General features: G+C 39.5%; 1 protein-coding gene across 7 annotated transcripts in view; it reads right to left on the reverse strand.

The window, feature by feature from the left end:
- ARFGEF3 (ARFGEF family member 3) overlaps nucleotides 1-19,807 on the reverse strand; it is a 95,288-nt gene that overhangs the window by 30,713 nt on the left and 44,768 nt on the right. For 5 of the 7 annotated variants that reach the window (XM_080586234.1, XM_080586233.1, XM_080586235.1 and 2 more), the window contains 11 exons: nucleotides 19,459-19,537; nucleotides 15,948-16,052; nucleotides 13,300-13,624; nucleotides 11,807-11,919; nucleotides 10,190-11,100; nucleotides 6,729-6,812; nucleotides 5,345-5,511; nucleotides 3,877-4,042; nucleotides 1,897-2,004; nucleotides 1,436-1,651; nucleotides 1,065-1,175 (listed from right to left, as the gene is read on the reverse strand). In XM_080586234.1, the coding sequence (XP_080442360.1) occupies nucleotides 1,065-1,175; nucleotides 1,436-1,651; nucleotides 1,897-2,004; nucleotides 3,877-4,042; nucleotides 5,345-5,511; nucleotides 6,729-6,812; nucleotides 10,190-11,100; nucleotides 11,807-11,919; nucleotides 13,300-13,624; nucleotides 15,948-16,052; nucleotides 19,459-19,537 (2,385 nt within the window). The remainder of the gene's footprint in view (nucleotides 1-1,064; nucleotides 1,176-1,435; nucleotides 1,652-1,896; nucleotides 2,005-3,876; nucleotides 4,043-5,344; nucleotides 5,512-6,728; nucleotides 6,813-10,189; nucleotides 11,101-11,806; nucleotides 11,920-13,299; nucleotides 13,625-15,947; nucleotides 16,053-19,458; nucleotides 19,538-19,807) is intronic. The other 2 variants (XM_080586236.1, XM_080586232.1) reach the window with 1 other exon arrangement.

Below are 19,807 nucleotides of genomic sequence, written 5' to 3' on the forward strand. Positions count from 1 at the left end.
GATGCAGCATTGCCAGCAACATTACATGTTTCTGTTTGGAGCTGGCTGGATTTTTATTTATTATTACCAAAATCTTCTTTGCCACAGAAAAAAGGGTTTACAGATTTTACATCTATTTCCATATGAAATTCTCATCAAAGAGCTTTTGGTAATAGATATTCTGTCAAAGCAAAATTAATCCTGATCTGAACTACCAAGCATTTGGACCTCATTCTTTTTCATGAGAATCTCTGAAATTTTCATGTTGCATTGGAATTGAAACAAATTGTGAAGCTTTTTAAGCTTTCATAAAACAGATCTGTTGGCCTCTGGCCACCACTGCTGCCTCCTCTTTGCCTCAATACGGCCTGGCCAACTCGCTTCAGTTATATCAAGCAGAGTGATCCAAACACAGATTGTGCTCAGGCCTATTCAGTTTTGGTTTCTCTACTGAGTCACCAAATTAAAGTACCAAGAAGGGACATTTATGCAACACTATGTTTTGTTATGTTTTTTTTTCCATTAGAAATCAGATGTTATCTCGTTTTCCACCAGGCATCAGAGACAACAATTGACTTTACTGACTTCCACTGTTATAGGGATGCAGAACTTTTTAGTTGTTTTATCTTACTTTTTTTTTTTCCATTCCAGCTTCATTTAACATGATTTGAAAAATTTTAAATATTTGATGATGACAAAAGCAAGCAGGATGTACAGACAAGTCAGGGAGCAGGACGCAAGCTCAGCTTCTATTATCACACAACACATTATCACACTACTGTTTCTCTGATGCCCTCTGGTTGTACCAGTATCACAATTTTTAGAAAGTGCAGGTTTCAAAATGCACTTAGCCTTATCTGTTGTTTTACTAATTTCAGTTCTCTATATATACCAATCAGCATGACATAACGTTAAGAACTCAGGACAGCAGGACATGTATTGAAGCCTCTAGACTTACATCCTGCATGCTTGCAAGTGAGTAATGCACAATACTGACATCTCTTTCCGTTGTGCTTCTGTGTATAGCAAAGTACCTCATCTGCAGGCAATATGAGATAAGGTGAATCACTTAATCACATTGTTACCTTGAGCTATGGCATCACTGGGCTCTTGGATTTCTTTCTCCTCTTTCTCTTCTTGGACACAGGAGGCAGCAGCCATTTGAGCAAGAGCAGATGCACAGTTAGCAGCAACACCTGTAAAGCAACAACACAATGTTGAACCAGCATTTTCTCCCCATCCCCATGCAATCCAAGCAACAGTTTGTGTCAAGGGAAAGATGGATGGACATGTCTATGCTGTAGGTCAGAGGGGCTCCAAGGGGAGTTCTGCAGTCCAGGTTCCTCGATCATCCTCGACAAGAACAGGATGCTGCTTTTCTCTCTCCCAAATTCATTCAAGGAAAGTTATCATCCCAATTGATAAGCCTGCCATGACAACCCACATGCAGGAGTACCTAGAGCACAGCTCAGCCGGGCTGCCCTCCTCAGTCCATCCAGGCTCACACAGATGGAGTCCTTCTCCTTTTGGTTCTGCTCCTTGGCTCCTTCTGCTCCCAAGATGAATGCCAGCCCCTTGGAGCTGCCTGCCATGCGACCAGTTAGCGGTGTGGACAAGGTGTCAATCATGTTCTTCCAACAGCCGATTAAGAGGTATCGGGCAAAAGCAACTCCTGGAGTGAGAAATGCATTACTGCATTACTACTACTGGAAAATGACTTAACAGCATCAGTGGTTAAAAAAAAGTCATAGTTGTTCTCTGCATACTGGACTGTCTATCTGATTCTTGTGTAGGATGTACTGACAAACTTCCCTCAGCCCTTAAATTGCTCCTTTAAAACCCAATTTTTATAAATTTATGGTATAAAACAATGCACCGTCGGCAGATACACTTGTACTTACAGTACAGGTTCAATACCTGCAACAACAGAATCATCTGTCTTCCGGTTTTGGGAAAGAGGAGATTGAGCTGAAGCAGATGCCATCAATTGGCCACCAATTGCACTGCTTCCCAAGCCATCGATGTCTGCCAGAACATTTAAAAAAAAAAAAAAAGATTACTATGCAACATGCAACACACAGATGACATAGATAAAGCATCTCTTACTGATTCCTTGTTCAAGTAGGTTCTAGTGCTCCTGATTTCTCAGGTATGTCTTTTAGTTCCTCTTTTCTGGCAGCCTTACGAAGCCTTGCTATAAACATAAGCAGTGGCACATTATGCTTTGCCCAGAATAACCCACCTTTTCTTGGAGAAGGGAAATAACCCACTCAACAAAAGCCCCCCAGAGTTACACAGTCAACATAACTCTTAGTAAAGATTACACGGTATTTCTTACAGTTTAGAACCTCCTTCGCCCTTAGATCTCTGTATTTCTGAGTATTTCATTTCAAGTCTTGCTAAATCCTTTTACTGTGTGTTCCTAGACACACTGGGATCCTATATCCTAAATGGGATTTTTAGTAGACTTATGTGGGCTCAATCTCAAAAGAAACACAACCCTTTCTCCAACACAACAAGATTATCTTTGTAACATAGAATTTAATATTAGGGGCATCACATTGATTTGCTTTCTAGAAATCCCTCTCTCTCTCTTCTCCACACAATTCACAGATATTATTTTTCTGAAGTGTTTTCTTCAGCTTCCCAACTGACTATTTATCACTCAACTCAATATTTAAAGGCAACTCTGAGCTCAAAATGATAAGCAAAAGCCTTTCAGAGCATTGTTCTTTGATGGCGTTGCTCTTTGTTAATGAAGCCAGTGTTCTCCCTGCATACAATGTTTTAATTACCTCATCATAATCATACAGTACATACATTGAAACAGTGCATTTTATATCAGTACAGTATCACAGACATCTTGCTGTGTTTCAGCAGATCCCATTTAATTTTTCTCCTCAAATGAAGCTAAGGATTGTTTTTCAGCACTTGTTAGAGGTGCTGTGGGTCTTCAGCTTCTTACTACTGCCATTTGGCATACCCCTGGCATAGCACAAATCAGAACCAAGGGGAGCCCAATCTTTGGAAGGCTTCCAGGATCAGACTCCACTACTTGTATTTGTATTGCACCACAGGCATACTGAAATGGCTTTGCTACGACATCAAGAAAACAGCATCTTTATTGTTTGTCATTAACAGGTACCAAGCCTACCATAGCTGAAGCTGAAAGAATTAAAAGAACTTTGGTTCAGTGAACAAATCTACCCTTCCTGTCTCCATTATACTTTTAGTTATTTAAACAAACAAACAAGTTATTTAAAAAAAAAAAAACATAAAACCAACAGTATGCTAGCAAAGTGTATTATTTTACAGATAGGTTTTTAGCAGTATCAGTAGGTTACTGGATCCAAAAGTATGTAAAGAAGCATATTTCTTCCTGAAAAAATGCCTGAAGTCTATCTGTACCTCTTGAAGTATCAGGCAGCCACCTTTCTGAGAAAATAACAGAACCATTTTTTTGGCTATATCTTGATTATTCATCTCAATTAGCAAACATTCCTCCGCAGGCAATAAAGAGCTCATTTGGATCCTGATAATAACTGACTTCGGGACACTGCCGTCACACAGATGGTATCATACAAGCCAATACAACAGGACATTCCAGTCTATTCAGCTTTTGATGACACTGGCCACAGAGAATCAAGACTACTACTAAGTTTCAGGGGTTTTGTTTGTTTTTAAACCCAGGCTCCAAAAGCTTTCTGCCTGATACATAACATGCACTTAGTATCTGCCACAGCTGAGTCTGATTCTTTCTTTACTTGTACTTTAGTGAAACACCACACGTTGAATGATTACACACTGTTCTGTATGCAATGGAGTGAAGCAGTGTGTTATTGTAGCTTTAGACACACGTTTGGAAGTTATTCCCTGATATCAAAACAAAATACTGACCAGTCAGCATGGTGATAAGTGGAAGGCTGTGCTCTTCGGGGCTTCCCCAGTATCCAGCTTCCCCCAGCATGTTCCTTTCTAGTACCTGGTGGTACAGCTCTTCAACCCAGGCCTGGGAAAACACCATCAACACTCCACTGGACTGGACCTGCTTCATGAACTCTTTCTGTAGACAACCATAAAAGCCAGATGTAAGACAATGGTAAGTCCTATAGCGTGAGCACTTCTGGTTCTAGATCCATTCCTGTGCATAACATAATGCAGGAGTAGAAATGAAATTATACAAAAAATAAGAATAAACCAAGAATCACAATGTGTCTCTATGGCAAGAATGACATGAACATGATTCTCATTGTACAACAACATACACGAGGAGATTTCTCCTATTGCACTTCATGCAAGATACAAATCGTAGTGACAGCTCTTGCACCATGACAATGGCACGTGCTGGTCTTTCACTTTTTCCACCAGGTGGGGATAGGATCTCAACTCCAATAAAAATGAAATTGTGGCACCTAATGTTGCCTGTCCAGCAATCAGGCTCTTTTGCATTGAACATTCACCACAGATAAACTCGGGCCCAATTAGATACATCTGAACTATTTTCAACAATACTTAGGTGTGTTTTGCACAGGACTGGCCCTAAAGGAAGTTTTGAGTTACTGATTTGCTCTTGCAGCTGCTGAAAAGCATACCAGAACTGATGATGATGGTCAAAACCAGTTGTTTTTAGTATTTCCTAGAAAATAAATTATCTTACGTGGGAAATTCAGCAAGAACGGTACTTTTTGACAGAATGTTTTGGCTTGTTCCATATATGCTTGTTCCTTGGTTTTGGATTTTCATTATTTTTTTTTATTTCTAGGAAAACTCTGGAATGACTCACCTTCGACAGCTGAGTTGAGAAGCATAGATTCAAGTTTTAGAATGCCTGTAGCCTTCAAAACAATTTAAAACAAAACAACAACAACAAAACCTGAGGAATCCCAGGTGTCACAAAAATCATCAGTTATATGACTAAAACCTAAACTAATTATCTCACTCAAACTTCTCATGTCTTCATCTATGTAAACACAAAGCTAGTATTAAGCAAGAAATTTGTCATTATGCTCAAAAGGAGTTGCAAGATTAAGGTATGTCCCTTGACAGTGTTCACTAACAATACTTGCTTCATTACACGATGGTAATGAAGATTTGTTCTGCAGATGCACTATCCATCAAAATGACTGTTACTGTAATGATCATCAGTAAGCAGCATTCATTCCCCCTGAATTTCAGAGAAGCTGTGTAATTCAGAGGCATGACATTTATCATGCAAGATTCATAAGTAGCTTGGAGAATGCTTCATTTGCAATTATTATTTCTCCACTTAGCAAGCAGCATGAAGAACATTTATATGTGGGCTGCTTTATGTGAAAGGAAACAAAACAGTGTTTTCAAAACAGTTTTCCTGTATTCCATAACTCACCAGCAACACGGGGGCTTGGGTAGGCTTCTTCCTGTAGTAATCCGAGTTGGCCAATTTTAGGTTAAGCAGCAGAGTGTAATGTGAGACCATGTAGAGGCTGTCTGCATTCATCAGAGTCTGGAAGCTGAAATTTGGGTTTCCCTCAAATCCTGGTGAGTGCATCATACCTAACAAAAACACCATGTGAGCTCTCACATTTAACAGAGATTTTGCCTGGAAAAAAAAAATCAGAAACTAACCCTAGCATTTCAGCAGCAACAGATTGCTAGAATAGTTAATGAATCATCAGTAGAAGTGACTCTATTAAACGAACTAGAGTAGGGAGTAGAAAACTAAATAGTCCATCTAGAATGCAGTGCTGCAAGGGAAATTGAACACTCCAGTCACAGTCCAGCAAAGCAGCAACAAGCTTAATTTGAAAGACACGAGTAGTCATCAGGATGACTGCCAGGTACAAAGCAAAGGGCAGGATATATCTACAAAGCTAACCAGAAAGGTGAGCTGGGAAGGGAAAGAGGCAAAGCCTGTATACTTATAGGAAACTGAGCATCCATTGCACCAAATGGTGCTAATGAGGGACAAAGCTCCTTTAACTTCCCAGTAAATCGGTACCAGATAAATGAGTTGTTGGATGGGGACTGGAGTGCTCAGTACCTTGCAGGATCAGGCTGTAATCATCATCCTTTTCATGGCCTAGAGGTACGTGGACAAATATTTGGGGTCAAGCTGGCTGGGACTTGTTACAACTCCAAGCCCTGCTTAGCTCATACAAGACCTGCTTTCTAGACAGCTGAGCACTTGCAGCTTTGTCAGACCCAAAAGCCATCTGAAAGTGCTCAGTACTCCTGAAAACACTATTTGTATGAAACTACACCCCTACAACCAGGCCCAGTGGTTCAATGCCTCCTTCCCAGGTGGAACAGGCAGCACATACATTTTCCTCGGAGTTAGCTGACCTACTGGTAGAAAAAAATAAATGGAGTATGAGAGATACTTAATCAAATCCCTGTGATCTGTCGTTTGAGACATGAAAAATCCAGAAATATTTGACTCCCTCCCTCCATGAACCACAGTATTTCATGGTTTTCACAACAACTGTGAAATCCATTCATATGACATCAATTAGGGAAAATTAAGGAGTAAGCTTTATCCTAGAGGAAAATTTGAAATGAAAAACAAACAAAAAAAACCAGCTTCCAAGGTTAGTTACATGATGAAGCAAAGCTGTGTCATTTGGTAGCTGCTGAAGTGGTTTACTGTGAACATACTCCTCCCACCACAAAGCTCATGCCTGTTCTTAGACAAAATACAACAAACCATTAACATTAAGAAAAAAAAATAAAAAATAATCCACACACAGAAAAGAAGCAAATGTTTTTCTTGCCTCGTGAGGGTTTGAAAGCTCTGTGCTGCTGCCTTCTCGGACTTTCCACTGACGTCACTTTGGGGGCGTGGATAAGGTGAATAACTGTTTGAGGGCGGATTTAGAGAGAGAGTAACTGTTCCAGGGTGGGTCCAAAAAATGAACAACTCTTTCAAGGGAGCAACCTTTGTGGAAGAGGGGTGAGAGGGCTGGCCACACACTATATCCACACGGACCTCCGTGCGTTTGCGGTAAGTTTCTTGTGGTGAATGTTAACGGAGAATCTTTGCCTAGTCCCAAAATCATGACCTGGTGCTTCAAAGGAGGCCTATGAGTAGCTCCACTGACCCCACCACTCAAGTTAAAGATGCTTTTTAACACATTGCTGGGTGGAGGATCATGATACAGATGTAGGTAGACTATGCTGTTTTGATGTCTGATATCTCTTAAACAAGTACCTCAAGGACTAGAATCAGCTACAGCAAAAAAAAAAAAAAATCAAGGTAGAGAGGTATATATAAGAAAATGTGGGCCAATCGCTTAAAAAAGCCCACCTGTGTACAGTTGCACATAAAAGTGGCTAGTACCACTTAGGTATACCTTTGAGCACCCAGAAGCGTTTGTAAAAGGTAAGACCCCTAACTCCCTCTGAAATATTGGAGAACAACCAGTTACATTTGACAGAAGCTCAGCTCTCAAAGGGAGAGGATCAGCTGATGGGCAAACTTGCATCGATGCTTAACATAAAAACCTTGCCACTAAAAGCTGGGGAATCAAAACTGAAACAAGATGCCAAATGTTTGCTATGATTATTAACAAAATGGCACACAATTATTAGAAGTAATTCCTTGATACGGCAATTCATGGGAATAGTTATGTCTGAATTAAGGTAATATTGATCATCAAGTTTAATTATAAAAATCTGCCAGCCATAGCAAACAGTGAGGTTAGCACACTGTCTTAAAGGAGACAGCTCATTTACATTGGCAAGGTCAAAGGGAGTCCACATAAAATACAAACAATATTTTGTGCAAGTCAACACAGTATTGAGAATTTTTAGATATTTCAGTGTTTTTAGATAGACATCACACTCCAGTGTAACTAAGGGATTATTTTTTTTTTTTTTAGCATTGGTTTTTATCCAGTAACAAGTAAGGGGGGAGCTTTCTAACGAAAGATCATAACCAGCTGAAAAAGGCTTTTAACCAACTGACTTGCAAATCTCCCTTTTAACTCTCTTTAGCTTACTTCACTTCTTCCATGCTTATGTTCCTGTGCCAATGCCTCAAATTCCTACCTCCTTTCACTGTGTTTCCGACCTATGAAAATACAACGTTACAATACTGTTTAAGCACCTAGCTTGTAGAAAAGACTACTAGATTGTGTACTAATGTATTTCCCCCTCCAGCGTAAGAAAAACTGATGAATGAATCAAAGCAGCTAAGTAAGGACTCAGAAACATAAAAATACTTTTTCCTGTCCTATATGGTCCCAGAACTGCACCTGTCTCTTTTTCTCAACTTGGATCTTAACTGCTACTCGTATTTCCTAATGCGTTCTTCGGGAATTATACATGAATAGACATTGTCCATAAAAGGAGTAGGAACAGTTTCTTTATATTCATCATTTATATTCAATTTTGGTGCTAATGAGGAAGCCCTGAGGTAAGTACTCCCTGAAGGAATACTGATGAACTTTTGCTTAAAAGGACCGTTTCAGCTAGACTGGGTCTTATGCCAGGTTTCTGGCTGAAACACAAACTGCACAGATCTTGTAAGAGTTCAAAAGTATCCCTCTTACAGAGGGAAAATACTGAGATACATCACATATCTGTAAAACCAGCAGTAACTTGTTATTGTATTTGTCTGTGATTCCTTGTCCATTACTTCACCAAGTCAGACTAGAAACGGGGTGCACATTTTTAAATACAGGATTAGCCACATTGCTGGTTTTCTTAGGAATGCTGAGGGCTTTCCTCAACTCAACAGCCTAAGTCCATGACTAGGTATCGTTTTAAGAGAGAAACCAGAAATTATGGACTTAATGCAGAAATTGAGTAATATACTTCTATCTTTCTTACTGTATTAGTCATACTGAATGGTAACAGAAGTTGCATTTAGCCTTAAGATCTGGAAATCTGCTAGGTCTACCTCTTCCAACACTTTAAAATCTTCTAAAGGGATTTGACAGACAAAAGGTTAAGAGAAAATAAGTTGTATACTCATTTACACAGGAGCTATCAGGCAAACAAAAGTTAAAGCAAGAGTTCTAGTCCTCATCTTTTGCTACAACCTCACTATTTTACAGGAAAAATAAATTCTTTGTGACAGGAAGGATGCTTCTGAACACCTCAATTAAGAATGTAATTAATATTAAAGTCCCTTTTAAGACACCTCCTTTCTGTGATATAAAAAGGCTACTGTGTTTCTTACAAATGCCATTTACTGCCTTCCTGACTTAGGGCTTATTTGGTCAGCACTTAAACAGAAAATCAGGAATATCAGCTTATTTGTGTGGTGTTATCAACACATTCACCCAGCTTCGTATCTAAATTATGCTGTATGATGATGGAAGGCATCCCTTCTGACTCTATCAGTAATGTGTGTGAGAGCACAAATGAATGAAGCAATGATTAGGAGAGGAGTGATGGAAAAGGCAGTTGTGGTGAATTAAGAAACAGAGAAATACATTTTAATGAACATTTCCACCTTGGCCACTGTCGGGAAAAAGAAACCTTTCTGAAAATATGTATATTTGTACACATCTCAAATATACTATCAACACAACAAACTTGCCTTTGCATAGCCCTTTTTTGTTTGATTGACCAAGTTAAGATCCCAAAGAATCTAACCCTGAAAGAAGAGCAATTATTTCATCTCTTGAAAGGTAAGATCTTTAACTATTTTTCACTGGGACTGGGCTTTGAGCTTCAGATTTTCTGTCATAGATAGCAGCATAAAATAAGAGAGAAAAAGAGGAGTTGTTCCTCTTCTCTTACTCTTTCAATAGCTTACTGTTGTGGGATTCTTATCATCTTCTTTGCACGGCTTGGGCTTACTAACAATAATAAAGTAATATATTAAGCTACTTGAACCCCTTTCAAAGTGATGGTCTTCCCCGTACCCCCAGTTTTCACGCCAAGGGGCAACCCCAGCCTCTCCCTAATGACAGCACATGCAAATTTTGTCAAAAGATCTTCACGATCTGTGAAGAGGTATCTCACTACAGAAAATTTGATTTTTCAACCGAGGACATAATCCAGAGTCTTCTAAGAGTGGATTGACCTCCCTTTGAATCATCATCTGCATATTCAATTTGCTTCGCCCTAAATGAAATATGCTGTTGTAGAGCAATGTGCTTTGTAGAGCACAAACCACGTTATTCTGAATATGTTCTCTGAAGATGAACTCCTACAAGAGAATCTGTGTACAGTGATGTTACAGTGTGCATATTGGTTAGACAGTAAATATTTGCTTGCAAACCTGAGCAGAAAGTTGAAGAGAAGCTCTGCAGTGCTCCGTCTACCTCCTCTATGCTGGGGAGAGCTATAAGCCGAGGAAGAAGAGCTTCAAGTGACTGGATGAACAGCCGTGCACTGTGCTGGTCTGCTTCCTGGTTTTTCAGCAATTTCAGAGAGAGAGCAGCACTGCGTAAGGACTTGTGACCTGGACAGTCCCGTGGTGTCTGCTCCTCATCGGCCAGGGAGCAATTGTCAGAGCCTATGTCTGAAACATCCGACCGGCCAGAGTCCTTCTCTGCTGCCATGGAATACTGATCACATGAATCAAACTCAGTCCTAGAAAGATCTTGGTCATCAACACTGAAGTTACTTTCACTGTATCTGGATCCATAGGACCGGGTCTTGCAGTCCACTGATAAGAAGTTAGTTATATCTGGATAGACTATGGTGTGGCTTCTCTGAACAACATCTGGCTGGTCAATGGTTTCTGACTCTGGTTCTCTGTAATGAATCTCTTTGCTTTCATGTCCAGCTGGAGATGACAGCGAGTTTTTTTGACTTTCTGGATTATCCTCTGGAGTTGTCTGTCCCATATCCCCTTCCAAAGTGGTCTGACCAGTGTCTGTGGTAACACTAATGCTAATATCAGGACTCTTCTCATTTCCTGATTCCCAGGCAGGATTTTCTGAGGACAGGATGCGCCTCTGCCACCGAAAGTCAGCATCATTGATCTCCATGGAGTCCCTGCTCGTCTCAGTCCCATCCTTCAGTTCTTCTTGGCGCCGTAGGAGCAGATGGACCTGCTCCTCACTAAGGCCCCTGCCTTGGCTTAGCTCATCCAATGCTCCGAGCAAGGCAAATACACACGACACTGAAGCATAACATGCTTCAATACCACCCTTGATGCATGCTTCTGTCATCCCATCCATGATACTACAATTAAAACAGAGACCAGATTTTCTAAGAGATGCAGCATATATAGTGAGCTCATTGCAGTCATCCAACATCATCCCTCAAAAAAAAAAAAGAATTTAAATTATCCTGTAAGTCTACTTTTGAGGAAGATAACTAGTACTACACAAATAATTACATCTCCCAGGTGGACATGGCCATTCTGTAAAGGGACTGACAACCAAACAAATAGTTACTGTACATTTGTACCAGCATGCACAGCGTATTTTCCCTTACAGACAAGACCTTACACTGGAAAAAAAAAACACCCAATTGAAGCTAAATATAAAGCCACCTGTGTCTTGAAAATGATCTTATTGACAAGATATATTCTTTAAAAGGACTGAGAATGCTTTTTGCCCAATCTGACATTTAAATTTGGATCAACTTTTTTGACCTCAGTACTTCCAAATAAGCATTGAAAGGTTAGTTCCCAAAACCAAGAGTTTCCAGCTGTTAAGCAATTTATTACAGGGTATTCTGGTAAACTCCCCAAGGTGGTTGCCTATGGCTTTACAAACAGGCCCAGACTCACTTCAAACCAGTGAAAGCTTTTACTCATCTCGTATTTTCACAGCTTATTTAACCCTGGCTAATTTTTGGATATGCTTCAGAAGGTACAACTGTTTAACTGTCATGTGTGCACACATTTAAGAGAGAAGAGGCTAAAAGAGGAAACAAAGCATACAGCTTGAGAAGATCCAGATGGGACTTCCTTTTAGAAATAGACCTCTTCCTGGATTCTGACTCAGAAGAGCAGGGCCCTGCCAAATCACAAAGCCTCCGAGGACTGCCAAGTATCTGAAAGGTAATAAAGCAGAAGTTACTAGAAGGTGATTTAAGCATTTTTTAAATATAATGAGTCATAATTCTGTCAAGTCCTGGAACCTGAAGTAGCAGTACAGTAAATTCTCTCAGCAAAAGAAAACAGCACACTAATGTTCTATATATTAAAGGTATCCTTCCTCTTTTTAAAAGGAGAAATACAGATAGAGAAAAACAGCATATGCAACATGAATCACACACAAAATGTTCTCCAGCGCTTTACATTTTTGATTGAATATGTTTCAACTGAACTGCACACAAGACATTCTCTATGCCTAAATACAGAGCAAGTATCTTGCATTATTTTATATTATATACTGAAGAGAGCCTTGCTCTTCAGTCACCCAGTTACAAAATGGTAGTCATGCAAAAATACATGAAGTGATTCCTTCTGACCCAACCCTGCTGGGTGGCAAGTCCTGTTAATGCCAACCAGGACATACAGGGAAGGAGCACATTAACGAGCAGAAAGAGACAACATATCCTGCAGAGAAAAACATTAGCTAATATTTTCCTAAAACTTCCTGAAAATGTAATGCAGATTGTCATATTGCTATTGTTTAAAATTAGAGGAAAGCAACTGCCAGAATGACTGTGAGTTCAGACAGCAACCCAGTGGGTGGCTGTGTGGTGTTAGGAGAGATCTTCAGATGCATAACAGCTTATCTATGCACAGCTACAGCAAAAATCTAAAAAAGACTGCTGTTCATCAAATTATGTAAGCTGCTTTGCATTCCACAGCACGAGAAAAATGCTGCTCATGTGAAATGGAAAAGCCCAGGATTTCAGCTGCTGCTCAAAGAGGTCTCACACATGCTGTCACAGATATTGGGTGACAGGCCAGGAAGGACTGGTCTTGGCATGGCCACTTGAGACATTCCAGCTATTGTAATACAGCTCAAAGAAACAGCATTTCAAAAACCTGACACATAATCAAAGCATGTGTTCAACTTAATGTCCAGAATACTATACTGTGAGGATGAGTGTCTCCTTCTAGAGGGAACAGAGAGTGGGGAAAGATGCCAAAGAAGTTGAGAAGAGGATCACTACACTGTATCTCATCCAAAAGAGCAGTCATGACTCAGTGATAAAGACCTCCTCCATGCAGTACCACAGCATGAACACTGACAGAGTTGCCATAGCAGCTTGCATTATGGAGACAAATATAGCTATTATGACTTGTAAAACTAAAAATATTTGTCAGAGTGGCTTTGACGTAAGAGCTGTGCTCGGAAAGGGCAATTTCAACATCCCTAGTGCTAAAGTATGGAATGGACAGGTATGCACATCTCAGCAACGTTTACCATTTAAAAATTTTGCTCTATTTGCCTGGATTTGCACCTGCGATTATCCTACCTCTTTCATGATTTTGATGGCTTCTACTCGGTGCTGAGGCGGCGGGTAAAGCAGTATGCGGTGATACAGAGACTGCAGCACGGGCTTCATGGATTCCACCGACCCCACCAGCCGAACCAGTTCGGCTGCAATGTAGTAGATGGTCCGTGCAACAGGCCCGCTAAGGGCAGGGGCTGTGGATGAACAGCCCGAACCCCGGCCGTGATCAGAGACCCCTGAGGAAGGCGAATCTGCCTCAAGACAGATGCTGCTGTGGGCAGAGGTGATGGTTTTGTCGTGGATCGGGTTTCCCAGGATTACTACTAAGGCTGGACACAGCTGCTTCCTGAGAAAAAGAGAAAAAGCAGCAGATGGTAACTGTAAAAAAACCTCACAGGAACAGACTGAAAATAACCCACAGTTAAATGAGATACACACTCTTGTTTTAATGATCAGTCAACAGCAGTGGTTAGACTGAATAACAAACTGTGCCAGGCTCTTTTAATCTCCCAAGCATCAGCATACTAGTATGTATGGAAATACTTTTGGGTGCTTTATAAACACGATACCGATTTTGCAAGGTCATAACTGCACCATGCTGTCCTTCACAGGATAGCATACCTGCCTCTTTAATTGGCTGCAACCTACTTCAAGGTAGGAACGCTTGATTGCTGCTGCCAAGTGTATTTTCTTCTGTCCAATTGGGAACTTAAAAAAAAACAAAACTGACCAAATGAAACACAACCTCTGTTAACTAGAAGGCTTTACGTTCCATAACTGACCTGAACATGGCAAGTATTTTAGTAAGCACCCTTAGTTGTGAGCCTCTGTTTTGATGGCCTTTGGGAACATAATGAAAGCCCTCTACAGAAACTCAAAGCGTGCACTGTAACTCCTCACATGCCACTAACCACATCACCCTTCCTTAAATTGTCTTTCTGCAGGAGCACTCAAGTGATTCCACACCAGCAGATCATTTCTCCTCACCAACACGGTGGAACCGGAGCCAAAATCTACTCAGCACTTTGCTCAACTAGCTGTTATTTCAGCTTTGCCCTCATGCACTCGCCATTTTACTTTAATGCCCTAATTTAAAAATCCAAGTGCTGTATGAGAATGCAATCCCAAACCCAATTTTCCCCCACATGCCTCAGAGGTTGTTCAGCTGGCACCTACAGCAGGCACTCGATGACAAGTAATGCTTCACCATAAAAAGAGACACATCTTCGTAGGTACGTACATCTTATTTCCCAAGATTTTCATGCTGCCCAGAACTTTCATTGCTTCTCTTAAAGTGCTTGCTAAAACAGCTTAGCCTCCTGAAGTCACAGTAAGAAAACCAGTATTCAATCAGGCATCTGATATCCCATGTCTTATGGAATATCTGCTTAATCCATTTCTTTAAAATGTACCCAATTAGGTACATTCCAAAATATATTAATACACTCCTTAAGAAAGGTGCCTGTCTCAGAGCAGGCATAAGAACAGATTGCTTAAAAAGTCCTGACCCTCATGGCTTGTCCTCATGATAAGCATATACGAATACAAATACCTGTAGATTTGTAGTGTAAACCGTAGTGTAAAATAACAAATTTAAAACAAAACAGGAAGTGTTTTTGGGATGGCCCCACAAACAGTCACATAAGCATAAACAAATGTTGGGTGAAATTCATGAGGAGAATCTTCTGAAATGGGCTTGCCATGGAAGAGAGAATGCTGCTATTACATTGGAGCTCCCAGAGGCTTCAGGACAGGGTCCCCATGCAACGTTGCCAAGTGTTATCAGCCTGGAAGACCTCCCAGACCTGCAGCCACTAAGAATCAGGTTATCTGATTTTTTTCTGCGACAGCTGTAAGTGCTCCTATACACTACATCTTTAAAATTGGGCCAGAGCCCAATTCAGTTTCAAAATAACAGGGTAGAAGTACAAGAAACACATTTGCCATTAGCAGTCCCATACACCTTTTTCTAACAGTCACCTGCAAGATCAGAGGATGGACATGGACTTGATATGGGCTTTACATTCTGGCTTTATTGTTATGACTTAATTATCTACAAGCTATAAAAAAGCACTGTTGCAAACAAAAAGACAAGGATAATTTCAGGCACTCTGAGGTGATGGCACCAAACAATCTACAGGTAGAAGTAAACATTAAAGACATCAAGTCTTTCTGGTGAAGCATACTAAAGAGGATTTCTTGATAAAGTGGAAGTACCATAAAGACCATTTTACCTGAGCCCTTATACAATACAGGTCACTAGTATTTTTGTTCTCCAGCACACCATCTGACAGTGATTCTGCTTACCTTCCTTTATTATCACACTGGACCAGGATCTCTATAGCATCTCATCCTACTAAGCAGAATAATTGTGCATTTAATGCCATATGACTCCCAAACTATTGCAGAAAGTGTATGAGATTTTCTGTTCTGTGTGAATATGTTAGATTTCATGACAGTGACAGTTCACTACAGGATTTAATGTGCTAGCTGACCTTGAGGTCCTACGAAATCTTGTATGAGGCACAGAATGAACTGATAGTAGGTCAACAGAGAGCTCTGCTCACATTTGGTGATTTATTACAGGTTTGTTTGCATGGATGGTGTTGGGAAAAGGCCCTTTTATACTTATAAACTGAGTATTTGTATTACTCTTCAGATCTACTCACCATATGAGATCAGTGAATCCTTTGTGCTGGTGCATGCTTGGAGAAGAGCTATTTAACATGGAGAGGATGCACTCCAAATACAGAAGCTGAAGTTGTCGATTGTCACTGGCAAAGAGAAAATATGACATTCATGTCACATTGAAACAAAGATTATTTAATTTAAAGTAACTACATTAGTTCACTTGAAAATTACACCACAATTTATAGCAGTGATTTATTTTGCTTTTTCCTATGGACTTAGAATGGTGTGATCACCTTTATCACCCTGTTTATTTTGTACTGATCATGTGCAGCAATCTATTACTTTTTGTACATAATGTAAAGAAAATAGATTTAAATCATCAAATTTCAGAGTGAATAACAAGAAATCTATGTGACAGAAGATGAGAAAAATCACAATAATTTTTCAAATTCAATCTGAAAACTTGAGGTAGAAGGAACCCTTAAACAGAGGAAAAGGAGACAACCAGAAGATGTTGGAATATTAGACAGCTTCTTCAGGTAATTTGAAAGGTGTTTAGGCTGCTCTCTTCTGGTTATTTTTTCTGTTTTCTTGATGACAACCAATAATGGTCACAAGTCAATGTCCATAGACAGAAAGTTATATGATCACATGGCCACCTTTCAGGGCCTTGTCAGTTACTCTGTATAAATTAAGCACAAAGTGAGCCTCAATAGGAAGAGTGTGAAAGATTCTGTGGTCACTTGGAATCAACGTGCTTGCAATGTGCAATGTACTTGTACCTATTCTCAGAATTAGCTGCAGGATTCAGGAGACAAACAAATCTGAGGTCTGCCATATGAAGGTAGCTTCCCATGCCAATTGCACTCACATTCTGATTTCCATTTCTAAAAAGAAATGCTTCTCTCCATGCTTTTTTGGTCCAAGATGAGAGCTGGAGAAATGTATTTTATGATGCACGACAGTAGGTAAAGAAAGCTGTAAAGAATGGATTTATCTTAAATGAAATTAAGGAACGAGAAATGTCTGCTTTCTGTCACTGTCTGCCTCAACGCCTTCCGTTCACCTCGAAGATTTTTCATCCAAGTAGAACAGCGTACATTTCACATTCCATATCAAAAATAATGAATCCTGAAGTTGAAGCTAGATTTCTAACTCTGAGCTATGGAGGGCTTAAAACTGCTGGCTGGTATCTTTTCTTGAGGTGATAGCCTTTTCTTCACAACAGTCCATACCTATCAGCACAGATGCATGTCTTTCAGTTACAATTGCCTTCTTTCCTGACAGCTTTTTTTACAATATGTCTTAATGCATATTATCAACATCTTTCAATTGATACTTGCATGAGCATGCACAGGGCATCCTACATTCCTGATTGCTTTGATCCCTCTTACTACCAAAATGTTGTGGTAAGAAATTAATATTGCACTCCTGCACAACTCAGTGTAGCTAATAGGTTTACATCACTGCTGCCACAAATTCCAGAGTCACCGCAATCACCAGTGGTCCTGAGACAAATTTCAGCTCCCTGAACAATTTCTCATCACTCATACTGTGCCTCCCACAAAATAAATTTTTAATAAGCTTGAAATTTAGAAGAGAGAATTAAAATAATCTTCAGACTAAGAAACTAGAACAGGCTGGATGGTGTACCAAAACCTCACTTCACTGACCTGGAGGTTAGAAAGGAGTATTAGCTGCTGCCAGCAAGGTCTTTTGAAGGAGGTACCAAAACTGGCCTTGAAAGAAATAAAGACTTTTCATTCATGAAGTTAGTTCTTTAACAAGCCTCATTAAATTTATTCCCCTCAGATTTGGTCAGAATCCTTCACTGTACTCTACTCATAGAGATGCTAACAGTCTAGGTACAAGCATGAAGTAAATCATGGATGAGTGAGTTTTTGTAAGTCCTATAAATTTCTTATTGTGCTTTACCAACAACATGTCTAAATCAGTTCTAATTTAGTACAGTTTTACGAGGATGGGGGATTGCAGGTAACTTTTTAAAAGACTTCTGGTGATTTTGACATATCCTGTCAGTCAGTTTAGTTTTGTTATTGCACATACAGTAATTCAAAGTTATTATCATTTGGTGGACAATACTGACCAGATTATAGATGTTTACAGCTTAACTTATGGGCAAAATTACAGTTTGATACAAAGGATGAATCTTTCAGCTGTTTTTGCCATTATTTTTAGCTACACACTTTTGAAGGTTTCATTTTATTGCCCTGTAACCATGCACACAACTTAAAAGAAAGTTCCTTTGGAAGATTCAGAAACATGCTTTCGCTTTCCCAAATGCTGATACCAATTAAATAGTGCTAAATGCTGATACCAATTAAACAGTGCTAAGTGAGGCACTTGTCCCTTTCAAATCATGCTGTAATTATGGTGTAATTAAGCAAAAAAATGCTTATGGGAGAAAAGTCTAGAGAAGAATAGCACACAAACATGTTTGTACAGACTTCAGCTCAAGTAGTTCCTAAGCCAAAATTCTCCTGAAAAAGGTAAAAAATAAAATAAGAAATAAAAGGATGCATCAGCATATGCTTATTCTTTATTTTTCTCCTTTCCCTGAGTTCCTCACAGGCTGCTTTCAGAGACATACAGAGCCTGGTGGTCCAACCAAGGAGACAGTGTGGTGCTAAATGTAAAATAGTTTCTGATCACTTTTTTCACTAGCATTCAGATAATATTCTTTGCAACTGGCAGCAGCAGCAAGTTAGTTTTATTTTACTGACATAGAAACAATGCTGTCAAGTATGAACTTGTTTTTCCCCTTAAATTTGCAAAAAAAAAAAGAAATCTAGTTTGCTATATTTACATTCTTTAAATAGTTTTCGTATGGTTGCATTGCTTTTGGTTGTTTTTCTCTATCCTGTATCACTTAATGCTTTCTTTTTCTGGCTCATTTCTTAACAGACATTTAGTCAAGCAATGCTAGAATGCCACAGGAAGTAATTCTTAATGCATCAGTAAGTATTTACCAACAAGGGACTCTAGTATTTTAATGCAATGTAACATCCTATTCCTGCACATAATAATCACATTTTAAAAGTTAGGCTCATGCATTTTTAGGTAGAGTGTATGAGATTTCTAAATGTAAGGAATGCTTTTGGTAATGCAAATTATTTCAATCTGATAAATGCTGCCTTTCCAAGAAGGACATATTAATTCATTCTGCATATTAATAACTGCTATTATGTTTTTCCACGTCTCTTTTAATTGTTCTCTCTACAATGATTGTTTTCATGACACCCAGCTAGCCAGAAAAGAAGACTTCTCCTTTGACAAGCATTTCACTACTGTATAGAAGTTACTTAGAGAGTAGATTTACTTGGAGGCTCTTTAAAGCACAAAGAAAGCAAATTAGTATCTCATCTCAAGTGAGGATTAAATTAATGCATGATGAACAATACTTCTTCTAACAAACACTTCATTTAATCACAGTTTTGCTCCGTAATCCCAGAACTACAACAGGATAATCACATGTATCAGTGAAACTCTCCAAGTAACAAATTCAAATTATAAACTGAAAGAACTCACTTTATGACAGACTGGAGCTTCTCACAGAGCACAGTGAGGACAGATACAACATCATCACAAAGAGACTCAGCTGAAGTACCTCCAAAAAGGACAAAGATCAGAGGCATTACATATGTGTAGCTGGACTGCAACCTCAATTCACTGCATGGACTTTCAAAGTTGGTTGGAGCTTCTAAATAATGAGCAGGGCTGTCAAAATTTAGACGAGATACAGCAGGAAAAGTCCTAGACTGGAAAATGATCTCTGTACAATGAGAAACCAGTAGTCTTAAATCCAGAGAGAGCATTGATTGCTTACATGCATTTACAGAAGGTTAGCTGAAATCCAATTAAGATAATAAAATAAGCA

This window comes from Anser brachyrhynchus (genome assembly GCF_964034855.1).
Source record: "Anser brachyrhynchus genome assembly, chromosome: 3".
NCBI lineage: Eukaryota > Metazoa > Chordata > Aves > Anseriformes > Anatidae > Anser > Anser brachyrhynchus.